General features: G+C 40.7%; 1 protein-coding gene across 3 annotated transcripts in view; it reads left to right on the forward strand.

Moving 5' to 3' along the window:
• The window catches only part of celsr3 (cadherin, EGF LAG seven-pass G-type receptor 3), a 144,742-nt gene that overhangs the window by 48,039 nt on the left and 77,497 nt on the right, over window positions 1-19,206 (forward strand). For all 3 annotated transcript variants that reach the window (XM_036135213.1, XM_036135205.1, XM_036135209.1), the window contains exon 4: window positions 16,310-16,532. In XM_036135213.1, coding sequence (XP_035991106.1) covers window positions 16,310-16,532 — 223 coding nt within the window. The remainder of the gene's footprint in view (window positions 1-16,309; window positions 16,533-19,206) is intronic.

Below are 19,206 nucleotides of genomic sequence, written 5' to 3' on the forward strand. Positions count from 1 at the left end.
GGACTCTGTGCAGGCCAGTCAAGTTCATCCACACCAGACTCTGCCATCCGTGCCTTTATGACCTTGCTTTGTGCACTGGTGCTCAGTCATGATAGAAGAGGAAGGGGCCAGCTCCAAACTGTTCCCTCAAAGCTGGGACCATAGAATTGTCCAAAACGTCTTGGTCTGCTGAAGCGTTCAGAGTTCCTTTCACTGGAACTAAGGGGCCAAGCCCAGCTCCTGAAAAACAACCCCACACCATAATCCCCCCTCCACCAAACTTTACACTTGGCATAATGATGTCAGACAAGTACCGTTCTCCTGGCAACTGCCAAACCCAGACTCATTCATCAGATTTCCAGATGGAGAAGCACGATTCGTCACACCAAAGAATGTGTCTCCACTGCTCTGGAGTCGAGTGGCGGCATGCTTTACTCCCCTGCATCCAATGCTTTGCATTGCACTTGGTGACGTACGGCTTGGATGCAGCTGCTCCACCATGGAGACCCATTCCATGAAGCTCTGTGCTCTTCTTAAGCTAATCTGAAGGCCACGTGAAGTTTGGAGGTGTGCAGTGATTGACTCTGCAGAAAGTTGGTGACCTCTTTGCACTATGTGCTTCAGCATCTGCTGACCCCGCTCCATCAGATTACGTGGTTTAACACTTCGTGGCTGAGTTGCTGTCGTTCCCAAACACTTGATACAGCTGAAAGTTGACTGTGGAATATTTAGGAGTGAGGAAATTTCACGACTTGATTAGTTACACAGGTGGCGTCCTCTTACAGAACCACGCTGGAATTCACTGAACTCCTGAGAGCGACCTATTCTTTCACAAATGGTTGTGAAAACAGTCTGCATGCCTGGGTACTTGAGTTTATTCACCTGTGGCCATAGAAGAGATTGAAACACCTGATTTTGATGGGTGAGGGAATACTTGGTAATGTAGTGCGTATATATATATATATATATATATATATATATATATATATATATATATATATATATATATATATATATATATATATAATATTGAAAGGCAACAAACAAAGACTTTTTTGGTTTTATCATCATGTTATATGTAGCTTTTACCTATCTAGAAAAATATTCTTTAGAGAGAAAAATAACAAATTCCTGTTAAAGCTAAAATGTCATTTTTCAAACCTGTGGAGTTCACAAATTGGAAAAACACGCTGCCGGTCTGACACAATCAGCAGTGCTCCATTTCTTAGCTCTGAAAACAGTCAGCTGTGGTTTAAGGAAGTTCCGAGCAGACAGTGAATCTTACAGGTAGAGATAAAAGCCGACTGAGTGGGCGGGTATGTGATTACAGTGGCTATAATACAGAGGCTACGCCTCACAAAGCTGAAAGATACAAAGGAAGATTCATGAGATGCAAGGGGAGAGTCAGAGAGATGGAAGCAAGGATCCACTCTAAATTAGTTTGTGAAAGGATAAGCTAGTGAACGGTGAGAGGAGAGGACATAGATAGAAATAAGTCTGTTTGTTCTGGAGAAGTAATTTGTATTTTTCACCAAGAGAAGCAGAGGCACAGCAGAGGAGTTAGTAACACAGAACATGCTGGAGAAGAAATGCGGTAGGCAGAGATCAGATTAGTTTTGGGTGTGATAAAGCAGATATGCATGTTAGACTGAGAAATCTAATCCTGCCAATAGGAAGGGAAGACAGATCCCACACAGAGAGCACATTAGCCGGAGGAAGCCTGTGAAGAAAAATGTCTGGTTTAAGCAAATGTTACTTTCTATCGAGAAAATGGGCTGGGTTTAAAAGTCAAGGCAGGAAGCAGCACGGGAAGAAGAGGTAGACAAGAAAAGAAGCCTAGACGATAGAGAAATAGCTGAAAGAGGGGGCCATGGTCTTTAATCTTTAGGATAGATCAAAACAGCAAGCGAAAGGAAATGGAATGAAATCACATTATTGTTTTACAGGGTTTGTAGTTTCCTCAAAATAATACCTTGCAAAAGAAGGCTTCATGCCTGAAGCCTTTGTAGCACAAACACTTTTCTCTCTAGTATTTTACTTTAAATAAAGAAAAACCTGATTTTTAAAACAACATAGATTCATATAAAGAGAAAACAATTATTCATATCCCTGGCAGATTTGTATGTGAGAATATTTTCATTTAGCCCAAAAACCTTTTTTTGGAAATGGGACATACACTTCACAAAAGGAAGTAACAACCAAATAAAGGTGTGTCTGGTTAAAAATGCCATGTCTAAAATGATCAGTAATGAAAATACATCTTTATTGGCATTGCAGTAATAAAACATATTAATAATTTCTGACCAGATTTTTGCACATTTCCACTGTTATTTGGGTGATTTCTGGTGATTATTGGGTCTCTTTGGCGATGAGACCCAAGCCATTGAGGTTTGAAGTCATCTCCCTCATCCTTTCCTCCCTGGACATATTCTCCATGAGATTCGAGTCAGGCCTCTGGCTGGGCCACTCCAGACAATTATTACCTCCACTTATTAGCACTGCAACCAAAGTCAAATTCCTTGATTGTGCAAACAATCATGACTAAATGACATTGACTCTGATTCTGAAAGGGAATATGTTGGTAAAATGTAACTATTTGTAGGCCTAATTGTAGGTGAGCATGATAACATTGTTTATGGTTTGAACCAGCATTGTGGTTGCTGAATTTACATTTAGTTTTAGCTATGAAATACCATGGATATTTGTATATCTGTACATTTGGATTACGAGTGAAGGCTTGTTAGGTGCCAGAACAGAAGAAGAACCCAATATTCAGTCAGACATGGTGTTGCACATTAAAAGGTTTTAAAAATAAAGACAACAGCCCTGGTGTCGTCAATGGTGACTCTGGGCATGGGTTGCCTTTGGGGTTCTTACAGATGGATCTCGAGGGCTAAACAATATTTGTGGTCTTCAAAACGGTTGTGTCCCGAATAGCCAAATAAGGGATCCGACTGGAACGAGGTGAGACAGGGAAAACAAAAAAAACGAGAACCTGGTCAGAGATGTGGCAAACAAGTAAGAAGGAACACTGGATAACCAATCATGAATTGTTTTCAGCAGTCTGGCTCTGGCTGACTGTGTAGGACCGGAATGAAAAGGCAGGGGAAAAGGTCAATAGAATAAATTTGCACTAACAATGCACGGAAAATGTTGGGAAATTTTGCCCAGCCCACTTCACCGCGTCTTCAAGTAGGAGGATTTTCTATCCGTTTGCTGATTCCTCTTCTGTTCAACTCACCATGGCGGACATGGATTTTACCGAGGGAGTCACAGTGCTGTATATAATGTGTAAAGCCGAAAAAAAAAAAAAACGGTGTTAGTGCCAACGTCCCTGGATCCACCAGATCCACACCTGGTTCCTGCGAGTACCACCACCTTCTCCAGGAGCAGCGTCTGGATGACGGTCGCTTTCAGCAGCACTTCCTTCTGTCCAGATGCATTCAGAGGACTTGCTGCCCCGTGTTGGAGGATGGATCACCCTCCGGGACACAAACTACATGCGCTCTATCCCCGCTGCAGAGCACCTTTCCATCTGTCTTCGGTCAGTAAATAAATCAATGCTCAATAAAAATATAGCCTAATTGGATATATGTAACATATAAAAAACATTTTCACGCTAAAATGGACAAGGAGGACCCTTAACTAACAGAAAAGCTCGGATTGTTGAACTTGAGTAAAATTTTGCTTCAATGGAGTCGCACGTCCACTGCGGCGTCTATAGTTTTGCGCCGCTATATTCGCCTGATTTGTGCCATTCGCATGGGTCGAAATGCCTCTTTCACATTGCCAACCGTTCATTTACTCCTGATCATGCCTTTACATGTAAATCACTTGCTCCATTTGCCTCGTTTGCATTCGGCGTGAACGCGACCTTAAGGCTGATTACGCTGTGCAACTAGTGATCCTTAATTACTGGGTGTAGAGGCAGATACATGCACTGCCAGGCCAGAACATAACACCCCTGATCTGTCTAGAAGTGCCTATAACAAGAGAGTGAATGAATAATTAACTACAGATGTTAGCAACGATTCTTTGGTCGTTTGTTTTTTACTGTGAAACGTTAAACTTCAGAGCGCTAAATGGGCTATGTCATGATTGTTTTCACCGGAATATATGTAAATACATTTCCTATCAGTTGGGTTATAACCATATTTGTTCTTGTTGCGCGTTGCTTTGCCCTTTTCCATCCATGGCAGGAACCGTCTGGGCCCTGGGTGTTGTCAGAGTCAAATTCTGATTCAGACACGTAACAGGTAACCCTTTATTACCTATTGATGGACTGGGAAAAGTCCAACAGACACAGTGACTTTAGTCTCTACGTCCATTATAGCATTTACTATAGCCAGCTGGTCATCTTGAACCTTGCCTCCTATACTGTTGAGCCTTGCTGTGTGAGTCCTTGTAGACCAAGGTGATGCAAGCAAAGCTAATATAGCAGTTTTGTTTTTGTCTTGACTTCCTTTAAAATATATTCCTGTGAAATTCTTAAATGGAAATGTTTATTTCATTTTTATTTTAGTTATATTTATAGTCATTCTTGAGATTTTATTGAAAGGAAAATGCTGGTAGCTGGTAATTGCAAAATTAGAGATTATAAAATCCAAGTCATTACCAGCATAAGAAAATAAAAACAACCAGACATAACGAGAAATAATTATTAGGAATACAATTGGAAAGGCCATACTCAACACATGTATGAGATAAAACTAAAATAAAGAGGTAAAGTGCACATTTTGAAAAAAGTGTGCATCTTTTGGATATTTCTGAAATTATATTAAGCAGGTGAATGTAACAACAAAAAATAGATGTAAGGCCAAAGGCAGGAATGAGCATGGAAACAGAGACAGTTATCAAGGTTATAGGAGTTAATTATACAGCACACTGCAAATCTCACAGGTCTACAAGAAGATCAATATTTTAGATCAATTATTTTGATGAACCCACAATTTTCTGGCCTCTTTTTAAGAAAGACATTTTCTTGTTTAATTTATTCACTTGAATGTATGTTTTATTTTCTATAAATTTTGGAGAAAACTTTGAGAAAGACACATTAGTTATTCAAAATCCCTTGTGGTCAAAATACAAGAATATTTAACTGATCCCTGTGTTTACAGCTTTTCTACACAATTTTCTTTATTTGCACTACTTGTCAGTGTACATAGAACTTATTAAAGTGGAGAGCAGAATAATCTGCTGTTAAAGGCTCATGAAGAGAAAGTAAGACAAACGTAATTAGTTTTAAAACAAATCGGCAGCTGGGAACAGTGAATGAAAGTGATGGTGAAAGAAATGCAATGCTGAGATATAAGCACGTGGGATATTGAGGAAAAAAACTGATGAGGGTTTTCAAAAACGGAGTTAAGATTAAGCACGGCAGAAAACGGGTTGAAGAGTGGAAGGATGAGCAAGATGATTGCAGGGGGGTTGTTGGGGAGATAAAAAACCATTCAGGATGGGAGAGGCAGGGAAGAAAAGAGATAATGGTATAGAATGGATTCAGAGAGTGACATTCATTAAAGAGGTCATTAACTGAGTGAATGATCGCGAGACAAAAAGTGTGAGACCAAGATGGCGCCACTGTGTGTGGGTCACTGTCTGTCTCTGTCTCTGCTGGGTTTGTTTGTGTTGTTTGGGCTGTTTTTTAGTGCTGGAGCCAACTCTCTTTTGATGTACAATCACCAAACACTGCTGGACCTTCGACTCTTTGCCATTGATCTTAAAAAAACATGAATCATACTGGGCATAAAACATTGCCTCCATTTCTATTTCACCTTTGCCACATCCTCGCCCCAAACTCCCATTGAAAACCCTTAAGATGTCGGGGCAAGTTTAAAGCTTAGTTGCTGCGCTCTTCCACGGCTCCTTGGAATGAGTATGGAGGTACGCCTTTATTTGTCTTTAGTCCGTGCTCTCTGGATCCCGTTGATGCCTGATTGGTGGTTAGATCCGATGGCACCCTTTAAGATCAGGCGAATAAAAGTCAAAACCCAACCCTGGCTGAGTGAATCCAGCCGTGCTGCCAGGAGAAGTGTAGGAGAGCGGAGGGATAAACTTCAGGTGTCCCATCAAATATGAAACACCGCTGGAGTTCTTATCGTAAACTGTTAAAGATGCTAGAAGAAACTTTGTTGCTATTTTTTGGGATTTTATTTTCTGAGCCTCATGTTTTATTTAAACTATTCAGTTGCTACTTCAGGCTCCACAGAATGCTTGTGTTGAGTCCTAGCGGGACATTTCTGAAAAGCCCCCACATTTTTTCATTTATAAAGCAGCACATGTGAAAGCTCAGACCCCCTCTGTCCTCTGCTCTGCTGCCTTTGACAAGTTTGAGCCAGTTTCTTTGCTTTCTTTACAGGAGACTGTTGCCCACCTGAAGCTCTCAGGACCGTAAGATGCTCTCTCCCCTTTTTATAGAGGTTTTCCCTACTATAGCACCATTTGTACATTTAATTGTTAATAGTGGTTTGATCTCTGATGTTGTGGCCGCAAATCTTAAATCATGTAGATGGGTTAACAGAAACTGAAAAACTATCCTGTTTTTCAGTGAATTACTATAGTTTGCAGAGGGCCTTATTTTGCAGAGCCATCTTTCCCTGTGAAAAATTGTGATTTTGTAACCTCTGCTGCATCTCTTGAATGAGGGGTTCCCCAGGGCTTAGTTTTATCCCCCCTTTGTTTCTCTCTATATCTGCTATAATCTGGCTCTTTTCTCAGGAAACACAGATACTTCTTCCACTGCTACGCAAATGACTTCCTGATTTATCCCTCTTAAAACGATAAAAGTTTTCTCTTTACACCCACCATTCAAATGCCCTGATCACATAACAACATGGATAACTTTGAACTTCTTACATTCTAATGATTAAAAAAACCAAAAAACAGAAATTATCTTTTTTTTGTAACATGTCTGAGACCTCAAGCATTGATCGTCCGTCTTTGGCACAGTATGTTAGACCGATCATAAGTTATCTGGGAGTAAATATGAATGCAGACCTTAAATTTGAGAGTTAGATTAGGGTTGTTGTAAGGTCTACCTTTTTCATTTGAGGTAGTTATTCTATCAAGGCAGATTTGTTTTGCTGTTGTTTCTTCTAGACTGGGGTTTGGACATCTGCAAGTAGTGCAAAATGCTGCAGCCCGTCTTTTAACTGGCACAGAAAAGTCTGAGCACATTAATCCCATTTTAACTTTACTTCTGACTACCTGTACATTTCAGGATACTTTATAAAGTTGTTTTGTTGCCTTCCTCCCTGCTACACTTATATATACCTGCCCACTCCCTTAAGTCCACAGACCAGCAGCTCTATAATGTGCTTATAACTAAGCATAAACTTAGAGGTGGCTTTAGTAGTAGCTTGTTCAAAGGTGGGGGATGATCTGCACTTTTATGTCAGACACGTCTCTTCTCTTTCTGAGTTTAAGACTCTTTCTAAAACATATTTCTAAAACATTTATATGTCAATCATTTGGTTCCTTTTAAGAGGTTTGACTCGGTTTTACCTTATTTTTAACTTGTTTATTTATGTTCTTTGAATTGTTTGCCTTGTGCATATGTTCAGCATTTTGTGGACCTTATTTTATTTTAAAATGCTATATATATAAATAAAGGTAGAATGGGATGGTATGATTGTGTCTGTTGGTTGTTAGCACAGGACAACAAAGAATTGAGTGTCTGTACCAAGTTCCTAAAATGCTTAGCTTTTCAACGAGAGTTTGTCGGAGGAAACAAAGACATCTAAATACAAAATGGACACAATTTGAAAATATATTCATGTAGAAAAAAATGATTGCAGTGGGTTAACTTTGACGAACTGAGTGGGATAAATGCACAAAACAGTTTGAGTTGGCAGGAAAGGCAGAAAAAGTGAAGAGCTGTGAGGTGAGGAAGAAATGATAACACAGAAAAATTATACAGGTTCAGGTTCACATTTTCCTACAAATAAGAAAATGAAAACCGTGAAATGCTTTTTTTAATCAGCCCCTTGTACTCCGATAGCCCTAAATAAAATCCAGGGCAACCAGTTGACTTCAGAAGGATCTTAATTGGTATGTTGGGTCTGGTTGTCCATAATTTAATCTCAATATAAGTCCTGCAGTCTTTTGAGGACTTCAGAGGTTTGTTAGTGAATGTTAGTGAACACATAGTGCCACAAAGACCAGTGAATGCAGCAGAGAGTATGTTAAAACCAAAGTTAGGTTGTAAAACAAACAAAACATGGAAAGTGTTTTTGGGGTATGTACATGTATCAAATAATAGTTTTACTGAAAATGATTTAGAACAAAACTGTTTACCTAGAACTGGACAAGATGTCCCCACTACTCTTTTGTCTTTCCAAGACTGATGAATGACTCACAAGAAAACCTTCATATTTTAGAGGAGTTTTCAAACAAGGCCTCAGTATTGAATGGGAAGATTTGGCGCAGCACAAAGACTCTCTGTAGAGGTGAGATCACCAACATACTAATAAATAATAAAGCATATTATGAGACAGTTTGACAGCAGCTTTCCGTTGGATGACACATCTCCAAAATGATCCGTCTGCAGGCTGTTGGCTGGCCAGTGTCACCTCATGACATCATCTCCATTTAGGCCTCTAAGCTCTGATTTCCATCTAAAGGGCACAGCAGATGTTATTGTTATTGATTTCATATGGAATAGTCACAGGATTTTCTCTTCAAACAGAGGCGGTTGTGCTTTACTTGTGGCCAGAATTTAGTGTTGATAATGTACATCAGATTTTTCTTTTACTGGTTTAAACAAAAAACAAAAAAAGTTGTATTTATGTATTTATGTTCGCTCACTCCGTATCAGTTCCATGTCCCTCATGGAAAATGTGTATCTGATGAGTAGTCAAAACAATGCTTATAGAATAGGACGTGGTTTAAGCTTTATAAAGACCTACAAGTAATCAGCTCTTCAAGGTGGGACAAAAGGAGCAAGTGTGTGGAGCACAAAATGTGTGCATTAGGAAGGACCAGGGGGAAGGACCAGGGGGAAGCAAGTGGGAGCGTGTTGGCCTCTGGGGATGCACCATGTGTTGGGCTGGAGGAGGTGGAGGAGGAGGAGGAGGAGGAGGGTGATGGGGCGGAGCGAACCAAAATGCCGGGGGGTGGTTGAAGAATACCCACTTTGATGAATAAAACATCCGTGTGAATGAAGGGATGCTGTGAATGCATTAAGACAAGCATAGAGGAAGATAAGAAAAGGGCGAGATTTGGATGGAGTGAAAGACAGCAAAGAATGGAGGGTGTTTTAGAAAGATGCAAGAATAAAATAGAATAGAATAAAACAATAGAAATTACCTTGATTGTCCCTCAGAGGGGAAATTTAGCTGTACCAGCAGCAAGATGACGGACTTATGTGGATACACTCACAAAGGTGAAACGATCAAAACAGAAAATAGGAATAACAGAATGTACAGTGGGGGCAAATTTACAGCATGAGAAAAAAACATACTGTACAGTTAATACAATTACATCGCATAATCAGAACCAAAGAAATGTACAACGGAGTAGGATAATGTGTCCTGATTTGTGTCTGTCTGCCTTCTGCCACACCCACCTGCTCTGACATCTCTCATATTTATTACCAGTTTCCTGCACTCTACAGCCACTGACTCAGTGCCAGATTATTATTTGAGCTTTTGTTAGTAGGCATCCAGCAGTTTTTCCATAACCGATCACCACGTTACACAGGGTTTAAGAATCAGCCAAGCTGCCATGTGCTAGTGGGTGTGTCCACGGTAAAAATGCAGATCTTGATTAAAAACGTAACCATGCTAAGTTAAAACCTGCAATGCAAGCATCAGATTCTCAGATAAGCTTGAGCAAAAATTACGTCTTTTTGTATCTACACAAAAAACAAAAACACCACAACAATTCATCTTTATCACAATTATTCTGTTATCTATAACAATTGTTATGCCACACATAGACATAACTTCCTGCTCTGGGCTGGACTGCATCATATAATATATTTTTAAAAATCCGGGTATACCTTGGTGTAAAACTGATACTTCTAAACAGCATGGCGCAAAAAAACCCGAACAAAACAGAATATTATTGTATTAACACATTTAAAAACAAAAACGCATACTACCTTTTATTTTAGTTTAAAACATCAAAGTATTTTTTTTCTGCTAAAATACTATATATTTTTAAAAAGTTTTTTTAAACAGGCTTACTTTGGTGACAGGTGGCACTCCTTTAGTTTGCATGTCTGTATTTCTCATGACGGGAATTTGTCCAAACAACCAACTTTGGTTGTCTTGAAAGCGAAGGAAGATTATTGATATCCTGCAGTGCACAAAAACATGTCGAGAACAGGGAATGCTGCGTTACTCTTTGCTCCATATAGATGGGGAAAACTTGGTCACTTTGTCTAGAATCACATTAAATAACCTAAAACCGTCACAATGGTATAAGGCAAACTTTAGCAGTTTTGTAAACTGACCGATATGATGTATTGTTTGTACATAAACTGACACACAAACTAGTCATCTGTCTTGTGAAATCCCTTCCTAATCGCCGCTGGAGTTTTTTTTAACGATCCAAATCACAATTATTAGAGCTGTCAAACTGCTTTATATTTGCTAAAACATGGTACTTGCAAAGCCATTATTAGTGGCAGTGAAGTGGAGTAAAAAGTTTAATCGTCCCTCCTGACGTGTTGCTGTAATTTTCCCTGTTACCTTCCCCCAGCGGGGACGCGATCGTGATGCGTCTCACCCTAAATGTGCTTCTTTGTTCGGCCGCATGTTTCTATTTAATACCATCTCGTGTGTGTGTGTGTGTGTGTGTGTGTGTGTCTGTGTGGGCGTGTTCCCTTCCATTATGGGATGCTCATTAAAAACCATCTGTGCATGCAGCTTATGTGTGTTTTTTGCATGAATCTTTCTTGCAATGGGACTCCGACTGTTTTGTAATCGCTTGACCTTTGAGTCCATGTGCACGAGGATTCGCGCATCCTTCCCCTGGTCTGATGTTTGCGTGTCATGCTCCCGTTGATCAATGGACGCTTCAATGGAGTCCATACTTTACGGAGACAGAGACAAGTAATGAAACCTTTGTCGATTCAGTATTTGTAACCATGTCTGTTGCCTTCCTTGCCGTAATTATGGTGCATATGCATTGTTCTCAAGATATGGATAGCTTTTGTTCTATTTTTGATACTGTACGTCTTTTATTTGTGACTGCCAATTTATTTTCTTCCTGTCTGTCTGTCAATTTGAGCTCAACTCTGTGTGCATGATAAACAGCATGTGTGTGTGTGTGTGTGAGTGTGTGCGTGTAGGTGTGTGTGCGGTGGATACCTTCATAGGTGTCTACGTTTAGGTCACACCTCACGCATAATTCATGAGTATAAATGTGTATTTATTTATTCTAACATTAATGAGAGGGTCTCTACGGATGAGCGGTTGCTGCAGACAGAGGCAGGAAAAAAGAAATGATGCTGCTCCCAGTCTATAGGGTTTTTATGGGGGGGGGGATTTCAGTTTAATTGCTTCCCCGTTGTGTGCACTCACAATCGAGGGTGGATATAACCTGCGATGACCGACGGGATGAAGGGAAGCGAAACGCGGACGGACAGATGTGATCGTTTTAAACGTCCCCGGGCTGTTGTAAGTTTAGCCGGGATTATGTCTGGGTGTCTCGGTGTACGGGTAAGAGCGTGCGCATCCCTGGGGCGATGCAGCGGCGTGAAAGAGAGTGCTCGTCAGCCGAAATCTGCAAGATAAGGGCCACCTGGAGGCATGGCAAATTAAGTGAGCTGGAGAAACGGGGTGATTAAAAGTAGAGTGGCCAAACTGTGGGAAATTGATATAGGGAGGGAGAAAAAACACTGCTTGGATAAACAGGGAGCGATCGAGAGTCAGGTCAAGAAATGGAGATTGCTTAGTGATTGATGGGATCAGATGGGGGCTGACAAGTGAAGCGGCTTCATTTCTTTTACAAACGTTTGATGGCTTTAACATACAGGGCGAAATATTCACATCCTGTTGAACTTTAAATCACAAACCTCAATCCTCTACTTGGATTTTGTGTGATAGATCAACACAAAGTTTCTCAATTTTCTGCCTATTGGTGGTGTTTTGTAATCCCTCCCCCTGAACTCGTAAATTCCATAAATACTTTTTGCTGCAATGACAGCAGTGACTCTTTTGGGGTTTGTTGCCAGCAGCTTCACACGTCTACAGATCCAAAGTCTTTGCAAAATGGTTCAGGATTGGCCAATTTCGATGGAGAGTCTCTGTGAACATCAGATTTTAGGTCTTTCCACTGGTTCCCAATTTATTTTAGGATCTGGACTTTGGCTGGGCCATTCTAACACAGGGATATGTTTGGTTCTAAACAATTATACTGTAGCTAACCCTGAGCCCATCTCCTTGTCCCTGCTGAAAAAAAAAAGTCTCCACTATAATTCAAAATGGAGATGGTGGGTTCAGCGTAATGTGCAGTGATAGTTTTCGGGCAGACAAACTAACGTTTTCCTAGTAGGAACTGGTGTTAACGCTGAACTCAGTTGACCGGAGCATACGTTTCCACGTGTCTCCAATGTGGCTCGCTGCGATCTACAAACTGCCGACTCAGCAGTGGCTTTTTTTCTTACCACACTTCCATAAAGGGTAGGTTTGAGAATGCATGACAAACAGCTGTCCTGCCAACAGATTGTCCCATTTACACAGTGAGTCTCATCTGCTCCTGCAGAGTTACCGTGGGCCTCATTGCCCATAGAGCCAACATCTATGGGCAATGAGGAGAAATCGTAGGTTAGATAAACAGGAAATGATGAAGAGTCAGGGTACCAAATAAAGAGATTACTTATCGACTGAAGAGGCCAGGCGAATCTTCGAGAGACAAATGAAGTAGCTGGATTTTTTTGGACCAGCTTAATTCATAACAGTCCCTTTCACACTGTCTTGTGTCACAGACTCAGCACCAACACGTGGATTAGACATAACTTTGCGCGCTTTTACAGCCTTCCTCTCAGTTTATTCCTTTTCCACGGTGGTCTTGACACCCCCCCCGTCCAAAGTCTTTACACGTTTTCTTGTGTATGTTTTCTAACCGTATTTGCAGGATGTCTGGATGTGGCTGTGTCTTGTGTGTGTGTCGTATGAAATTTAAATCTAATTGATCATGTGGAAAGGTGAGGACTTTTATTGACTCACAGCTGCAGTACCGTTTGCGTGTCCCCTGTGAAGATGTGAGGATGCTGCCAGGGGGCTCTCTGGCATCTAAAAGCAGCAAAAACAAAGTGCCAGCAGAGACAGTTACATGATCAAAACCGACAGCCTCGAGGGCGGGGGGGCAACGATCCGTGTGCGTGTTGTTGTGTGAAGTAGAAAGAGAGGACAATAAGGCGGAATGTGCGTTTATGTCTTTGTTTTTAGCGCTAAAATATATCTGCATTGCATTAATTATTGATGTTCTGGCATTTTGGTTTAGTTCTTTTTTTTTTTTTTCCTGGTATCTCACTGGTTGTGTGTGTTTGGGGGCCGTCAGCAGGTTCTAGAGTAGGTCCTCAAGGAGCCATCTGTCTTTAGGCTACTTTCAAACCCGTCTGCTCTGCTTATGTGGGGGCAACGTGTGTGGGTGTTCTTTGTGTGCAGCTGCTAAATGTCAGACAGTGTGTGTGTCCAAATGCGCTGAAGGAAAGGTGAAAAGAGAAAGTCGATGTGCTTCTGTGCGTACCTATTTTTGCAGCGCTCTTGTGTGTGTGTGCGTGTCTGTGTGTGTGTTTGCGTGGGGGGGTTTCAGACTCACTAAAACACCCCAGACTGGCACTTTCTTGACTGGCAGCCAAATCTGTGTTTATTCTCGTCTGCAGATTTGTTCATGCTGTTTTTGTTTTTCCACCCAGTTCTGAGGCAACAGAATTGAAGTCAACAGGAAAATATTTCTTCTCCTTTTTTCTCCTGCAGAGATGCACCTTCAGCTTCAAACACCCTAAGAATATCCCGTGGCTACAAGAAGGAAAGTGTCAAATGTGACTTGGCTTTTTAAACCCTTGATTTAAAAAAGAAAAGAGGGATGGAACATGTTAACATTATGCAACACATCCTTCTGCAGGTTAGAAATTAGCATAGTGCTTCATCCATTCTCTAATCAAGGATGCTTTTGGGATGCGCTCCAGCAAAGAGAAGGAATGGAAATTTTCAGCATTCTGATAAACAATTGGCATAAACATTAAATGATTATAAAGACTCTGATGTTGGAAAGCATGCTTTAACTCAAGTGCCATTTGATGATCCATAGAACAGCAAGGAGACTGTGATTGACTTATTGCATATTTGAATTTACCCATTTTCAGAGTAGAGGACATAATCAGTTTCTGGTTGGTTTTTAAAACCTTATGAAGCTAAACTATTCAGTATGCAGGAGACGCCCCTGTAGACAGATCAGTGCTTATTGCGGTGAGAGGTTTGGGTGTTCATCGGCTGGACCTCATGGCTCAATAAAGCAGAGGAGGGTGTGAGGTTTGGGAACTTGCCTTTGGCAGATGATTTCAGTTTGTTAGCATCATGAAGCCGCTGCCTTCACTGTCCGCTGCAGCGGTCCACAGCGAGAAGCAGCCTGGATGAGAGTCAGCTCCGCTAAGTCTGAGGCCGTGGTTCTCAACCTGCTCTGTTCAGGTTAGAGTTCAGCCTCTGCCTCAAGCAGGGGAGTTCATGTATGTTACGTTTTTCACCTGAGGGTGGATTTGGAGATGGATGGAAAGATTGGAGCCTTGTCTCCATTAATGTAGGCACCGTTCCGGTCTTTCTTGGTGGAAAGCCCAGCCCTACAGCAGAACTCTGGATTTACTGTTCTGTCTGCACCCTGACCCTCATATTTTGTCATGAGATATGGATCACGGACGAAGAAAAGATATTCTGGATACAAGCGTAAAGTTTCCTCTGTAGAGTGTCCGGGCTCAGTCTTAGAGATACTGTATGGGGAGAAGCTCCATTATCTGGAAGGCGCTCTGAGTAGAGGCACTGCTCTGCTGCATTGAAAGGAGCGTCGTCAGACGGTTTGGCCAAGATGCCTTGTGTATGCCAAACCATAAAAAACTGTGACTGTATGAATCTTTAAGATCAATCAAACCTGTAGGTAGCACAGCCTTGTTTTTCCAGGTGGACTTTCCTTGTTCCAACTATTAGTTTCCACAACAGAGCAGTTGGGTTGTGAGCTTCCCATTTCTTAGTTTTTTTTTCACTTCTTTAATTTCAAACTTTTATTTAGTTCTCACTTTCCCCACCTAGATTTCTAACTTTTGTATGTAAGCAAGTTGCACAAAGTGTCTTTAATTATCAGCTAACAGAGGATTTCCACATCACTTAGGATGTCCAACCTGGATACAACTGGATTTTCCAACAGGGCCATGACCCCAAATCTACATCAGAACTAATTTTTCAACAGACTAAGCAGGCTAACATTAAGCTTTTGGAAAGCACTGATCTCAGTTGTTCATAAGATTTGTGAACTATGCTAAAAGGTCCTGTCTGTGGCAGGGAACCAGCTAATTTCAGTAAACTCTACCGATTCTGCCAAAATGAGTGTTAAAGTGTTGAGCAACATTCTCGCCAGAAGCTTATTGATCGCCACAATGAGCATCTAAGGATTAAAGCCACAAGGTATTTAAGCCTGTGCATCTTGTTCTCGCTTTTAAACCTTATTGAAATTGTTTGCCGTATGATCACTGAATGAAGAAAAATGGTTTGAAGAAATCATTAAGAGCCCATGATAAATATAAGATTCATTAACTAATTCAATGAAGAGTGTAAATAAAATGAAAAGCATGTGTGATCCAGCCACACATTTGCAGGATTAGAATAAATCTAATTTACAATGCTGAGTCGTCGTGGTGCATATAGTGCCTCATGTAGATAGATATTCACATGTAGATTTAAAATGAGATCAGTCTCATTTTAAATCTGAGCCACAAGTATAAACCAAAATGTTAGCCACAGAGGTTAAGATCCACCCGTTGGAACGATGCTTAGCTGAAGAGCCTCTGTTTTGTCACAAACCTGTCCTATCTTGATCTAAACATTGCATCCTGCTTGAAAAATACCTTCAGGAAATGATCTGTGTAGATCAGCTTGTGCTGTTCCTTCTTCCTTTTTATTTACAGTAACATCTGAGAACTTTGAACCTCACCCTGCTGTGTGATTGCTTTGGTGTGGTGTTCAAGAGTGAAATGGGAGCTGTTTTAAAGCTCATTTACAGAGCATGCTTATTCATTGGCTGGTTATCATGTCCCCGATATGCCACGGTATTTTTTACACTTTCATTCAGCTGTTTTACTCATGAATATGTGGACTTATTGTTCTTGTTTCAGGTGACCGATGTGAGTTTGATCGCAGGCAGGGCCGATGCGTGCCCGGCGTCTGTCGTAATGGAGGGACGTGTCAGGAGCTTTCCAGCGGCGGTTTCCGCTGTGAGTGCCCCCCAGGAGGCTATGAGCACCCGTACTGCACCGTCACCGCCAGGTCCTTCCCACCAAAATCCTTCGCTATGTTCAGGGGCCTCAGGCAGAGATTTCACCTCTCCATCTCATTAAGGTCAGTAGATTAAAGAGTTTAAGGCTCGAAATTAGAACGTCATTCTTTGTAGTCTGACTCTTGTCTGCTCCCATTTCCCATCATCCAGCCTCACTCAGACGGAGATCCATAACCATTCCTCTTTGATTCTCGCTTCTCTTACAGAGTATCTTCTCTTTAATCTATTTATTTAATCTCTGTGTGAGATCGATCCTGTAACCCGTCTCTTCTCCCTTTGCCAGCTCTCTCCATTGAAAAGGGGGGTTTCTCCACACAGTCCCCTTTCATCTGTCAATTTACAGGTTTCAGTAGCATCTCTGCAGCCTTCTCGCCTTCCACTTAATGTTCTTGTCTTACATCTGATTCTGCTTTTAGTCTCCCATCCTCTAGGCAGAGTCTGGGTGACCTCATCCTTTCTATTTCAGATCTCAGATTGGCAAAATAAAAAGCTTGGTTGTCAAAGCTGATTAAGGTTTTTTCTTTAGATATTCGGTTAGATATTAATGTTCAAGTTAAAAAGAAGGGGTACCAACAAGACATGTTTTTAGTTCTGTGATTCAAATGACGGATTATTTAAATGCTATTGGGCTTGCTAGAACATTGTTTACTAATAAGCTTCCAATTAACTATAGTTTCTGGTCTTGCTTTGTCTGATTTTGATTTACGCTAATGCTAATCTACAAGCCCACACTCGTTTGTCTGCAGCCTCTTAACATACTGATTGGTTGTCAAAGGGAGATCTCAAGTGATCTTTAGGAGTGGTCATGATGGATTATGGGATGGTTGCCATGGGTGAAGTCATCTAATAACGGTTGCCACGGTGATATTGCCCATGGGATTGTTGCTAGGCGGACATGGCCACCATTAGTGGTTTCTGGGAGACGTTTGAGTCACGGTGCCTTAAAGCACCAGATCTGATTTGTTCTATTGATTTGTGGCGGCTGTTTGTGCAGCGAAGATAAGTGGAGGAATGAAGTTAAGGGTTAACGTGGGGTCTTTCTTAAAGACAGCCTTAATTTATGAGCTATTAGCAAATCTGTTAACATCACTCTTTTATAGAAGGTTGACTAAATGATGGTGGTGGTTCCCAGGTTAAAATTCCCATGATGGTTGGAAATACTGAGTAACAAAGATTGTTGTAGGTGTAAGTAAGAATATTGCTTCTGATTTTCAATCTCCAATTGTTGCCAGTTCCAATTTCTCCTAAAAAAAACTATTTATGTAGGATGAAAACAGAAATGAAGACATTTTTTCAAGCCTTCCTGCAACGAGCATCGTTAGGAGCCGAGGTGATGTCCATGAATGTAAAACAAAAAGAAAATACCGGAGTCTTTGTTTGAGATTTATTTTTTTTATTTTTTTTCCTGTGTTTGATGTATAATTTTAAAATGTCTTTTTAATATCATGGGGCAAGCCAGTTAAAAACCTTAAAATTTGGCATTTAAATGTTTAAATCAATTCTTTTAGGAATAGATGCCTGGAGTGAGTCCATAACTGGTGTTATATGCCGTTGTTTTCTATTTCCTGTAAATGTGCAGCAGCATTTATCTCACCTATACGTAGTGAACGATGCTGAACTGATTTGCTTTGGTTATTTGGAGGACCTGTCAAATGTTATACCAAGATTCTTAACAAAAGAGTGACTGTATGAAGAAAGAGGCTCATGAAGGGTTTTGGAAATGTGTTCCAAATGCATTGACTTCTATTTTATTTCTGTTAACAATGGGGAAATGTAATTTTCATCAATATCTTGATATAAATAGTTAATTCTGTCCAGGCACTTCTTGGCTATATGGATAGTAAGAACGGTGTTATTACGATACTGAGAAATTTGCAACTTTACTTGTACAGAAAAAGATGATTTTTGAGTTTAGATTGGTCAATCACTGATCTTTGCTTAGACCAATCCTGTCATCAGTTCTCAGTCCATCTCAAGTTATAACAGTTACAATAAGGCTGTGTTTATTTTTAGAAAGTAAGTTTTTGCACTAATTGTAGCTTCAATTTTCCCAGCTATTTGTGCAGAAATTGGACTAATACTATTTTGACAAGGCTAAACAATATTAACCTTGGCAACAAGCTGAATTCTCGCTGTATTTGTGCGTTCACAGAATCCAACTTGTCCCAATCCCGCCTTAACTGTTTGAGCCAATCACATTGCAGTACTATGGTTTAAGGCAGGACATACAGCTGTGAGGAAAGCAAGAGTTACCGAGCCCACAGCTGAACCAAAAAAAAAAACAGGGCAGCGCAGGAGGACGAACACGTAGCTGTTACCATCACATCTGTTTTGTCAGATTCCACACTTTCTGCTTTGAAAGCAGAACAACGAGAATGCTTTGACTTTGTACCCAGGGCTTACATTTTAATTTGGTGATTGGCTAAAACCAACCAGCACATTATCAATCTGGCTGGCCAGGTTAAAACAACATAGCTACTAAACTTAGGCAGAAGATATTATTTTCAGAGAAGATGTTGAATAAAAATTTGCAAGAGTGTTCCTGTTACTGAGGACAACAAAAATAAAACTCGCACGGCTTGTTTTTTTTTTTTTATTATTTTTACAAACATAATTGCATTAGCACTGCCAGCAACACAACTTCTTTCTTCAGGAACTTAGAAAAGGAGCAGTTTTAAGGTTGTGATCACACCGAACGCGGTTTCAGATTTTTCAACTCCAGCGACTGTCGTTTCG

This window comes from Fundulus heteroclitus, chromosome 1, assembly GCF_011125445.2.
Source record: "Fundulus heteroclitus isolate FHET01 chromosome 1, MU-UCD_Fhet_4.1, whole genome shotgun sequence".
Classification (NCBI taxonomy): Eukaryota; Metazoa; Chordata; class Actinopteri; order Cyprinodontiformes; family Fundulidae; genus Fundulus; species Fundulus heteroclitus.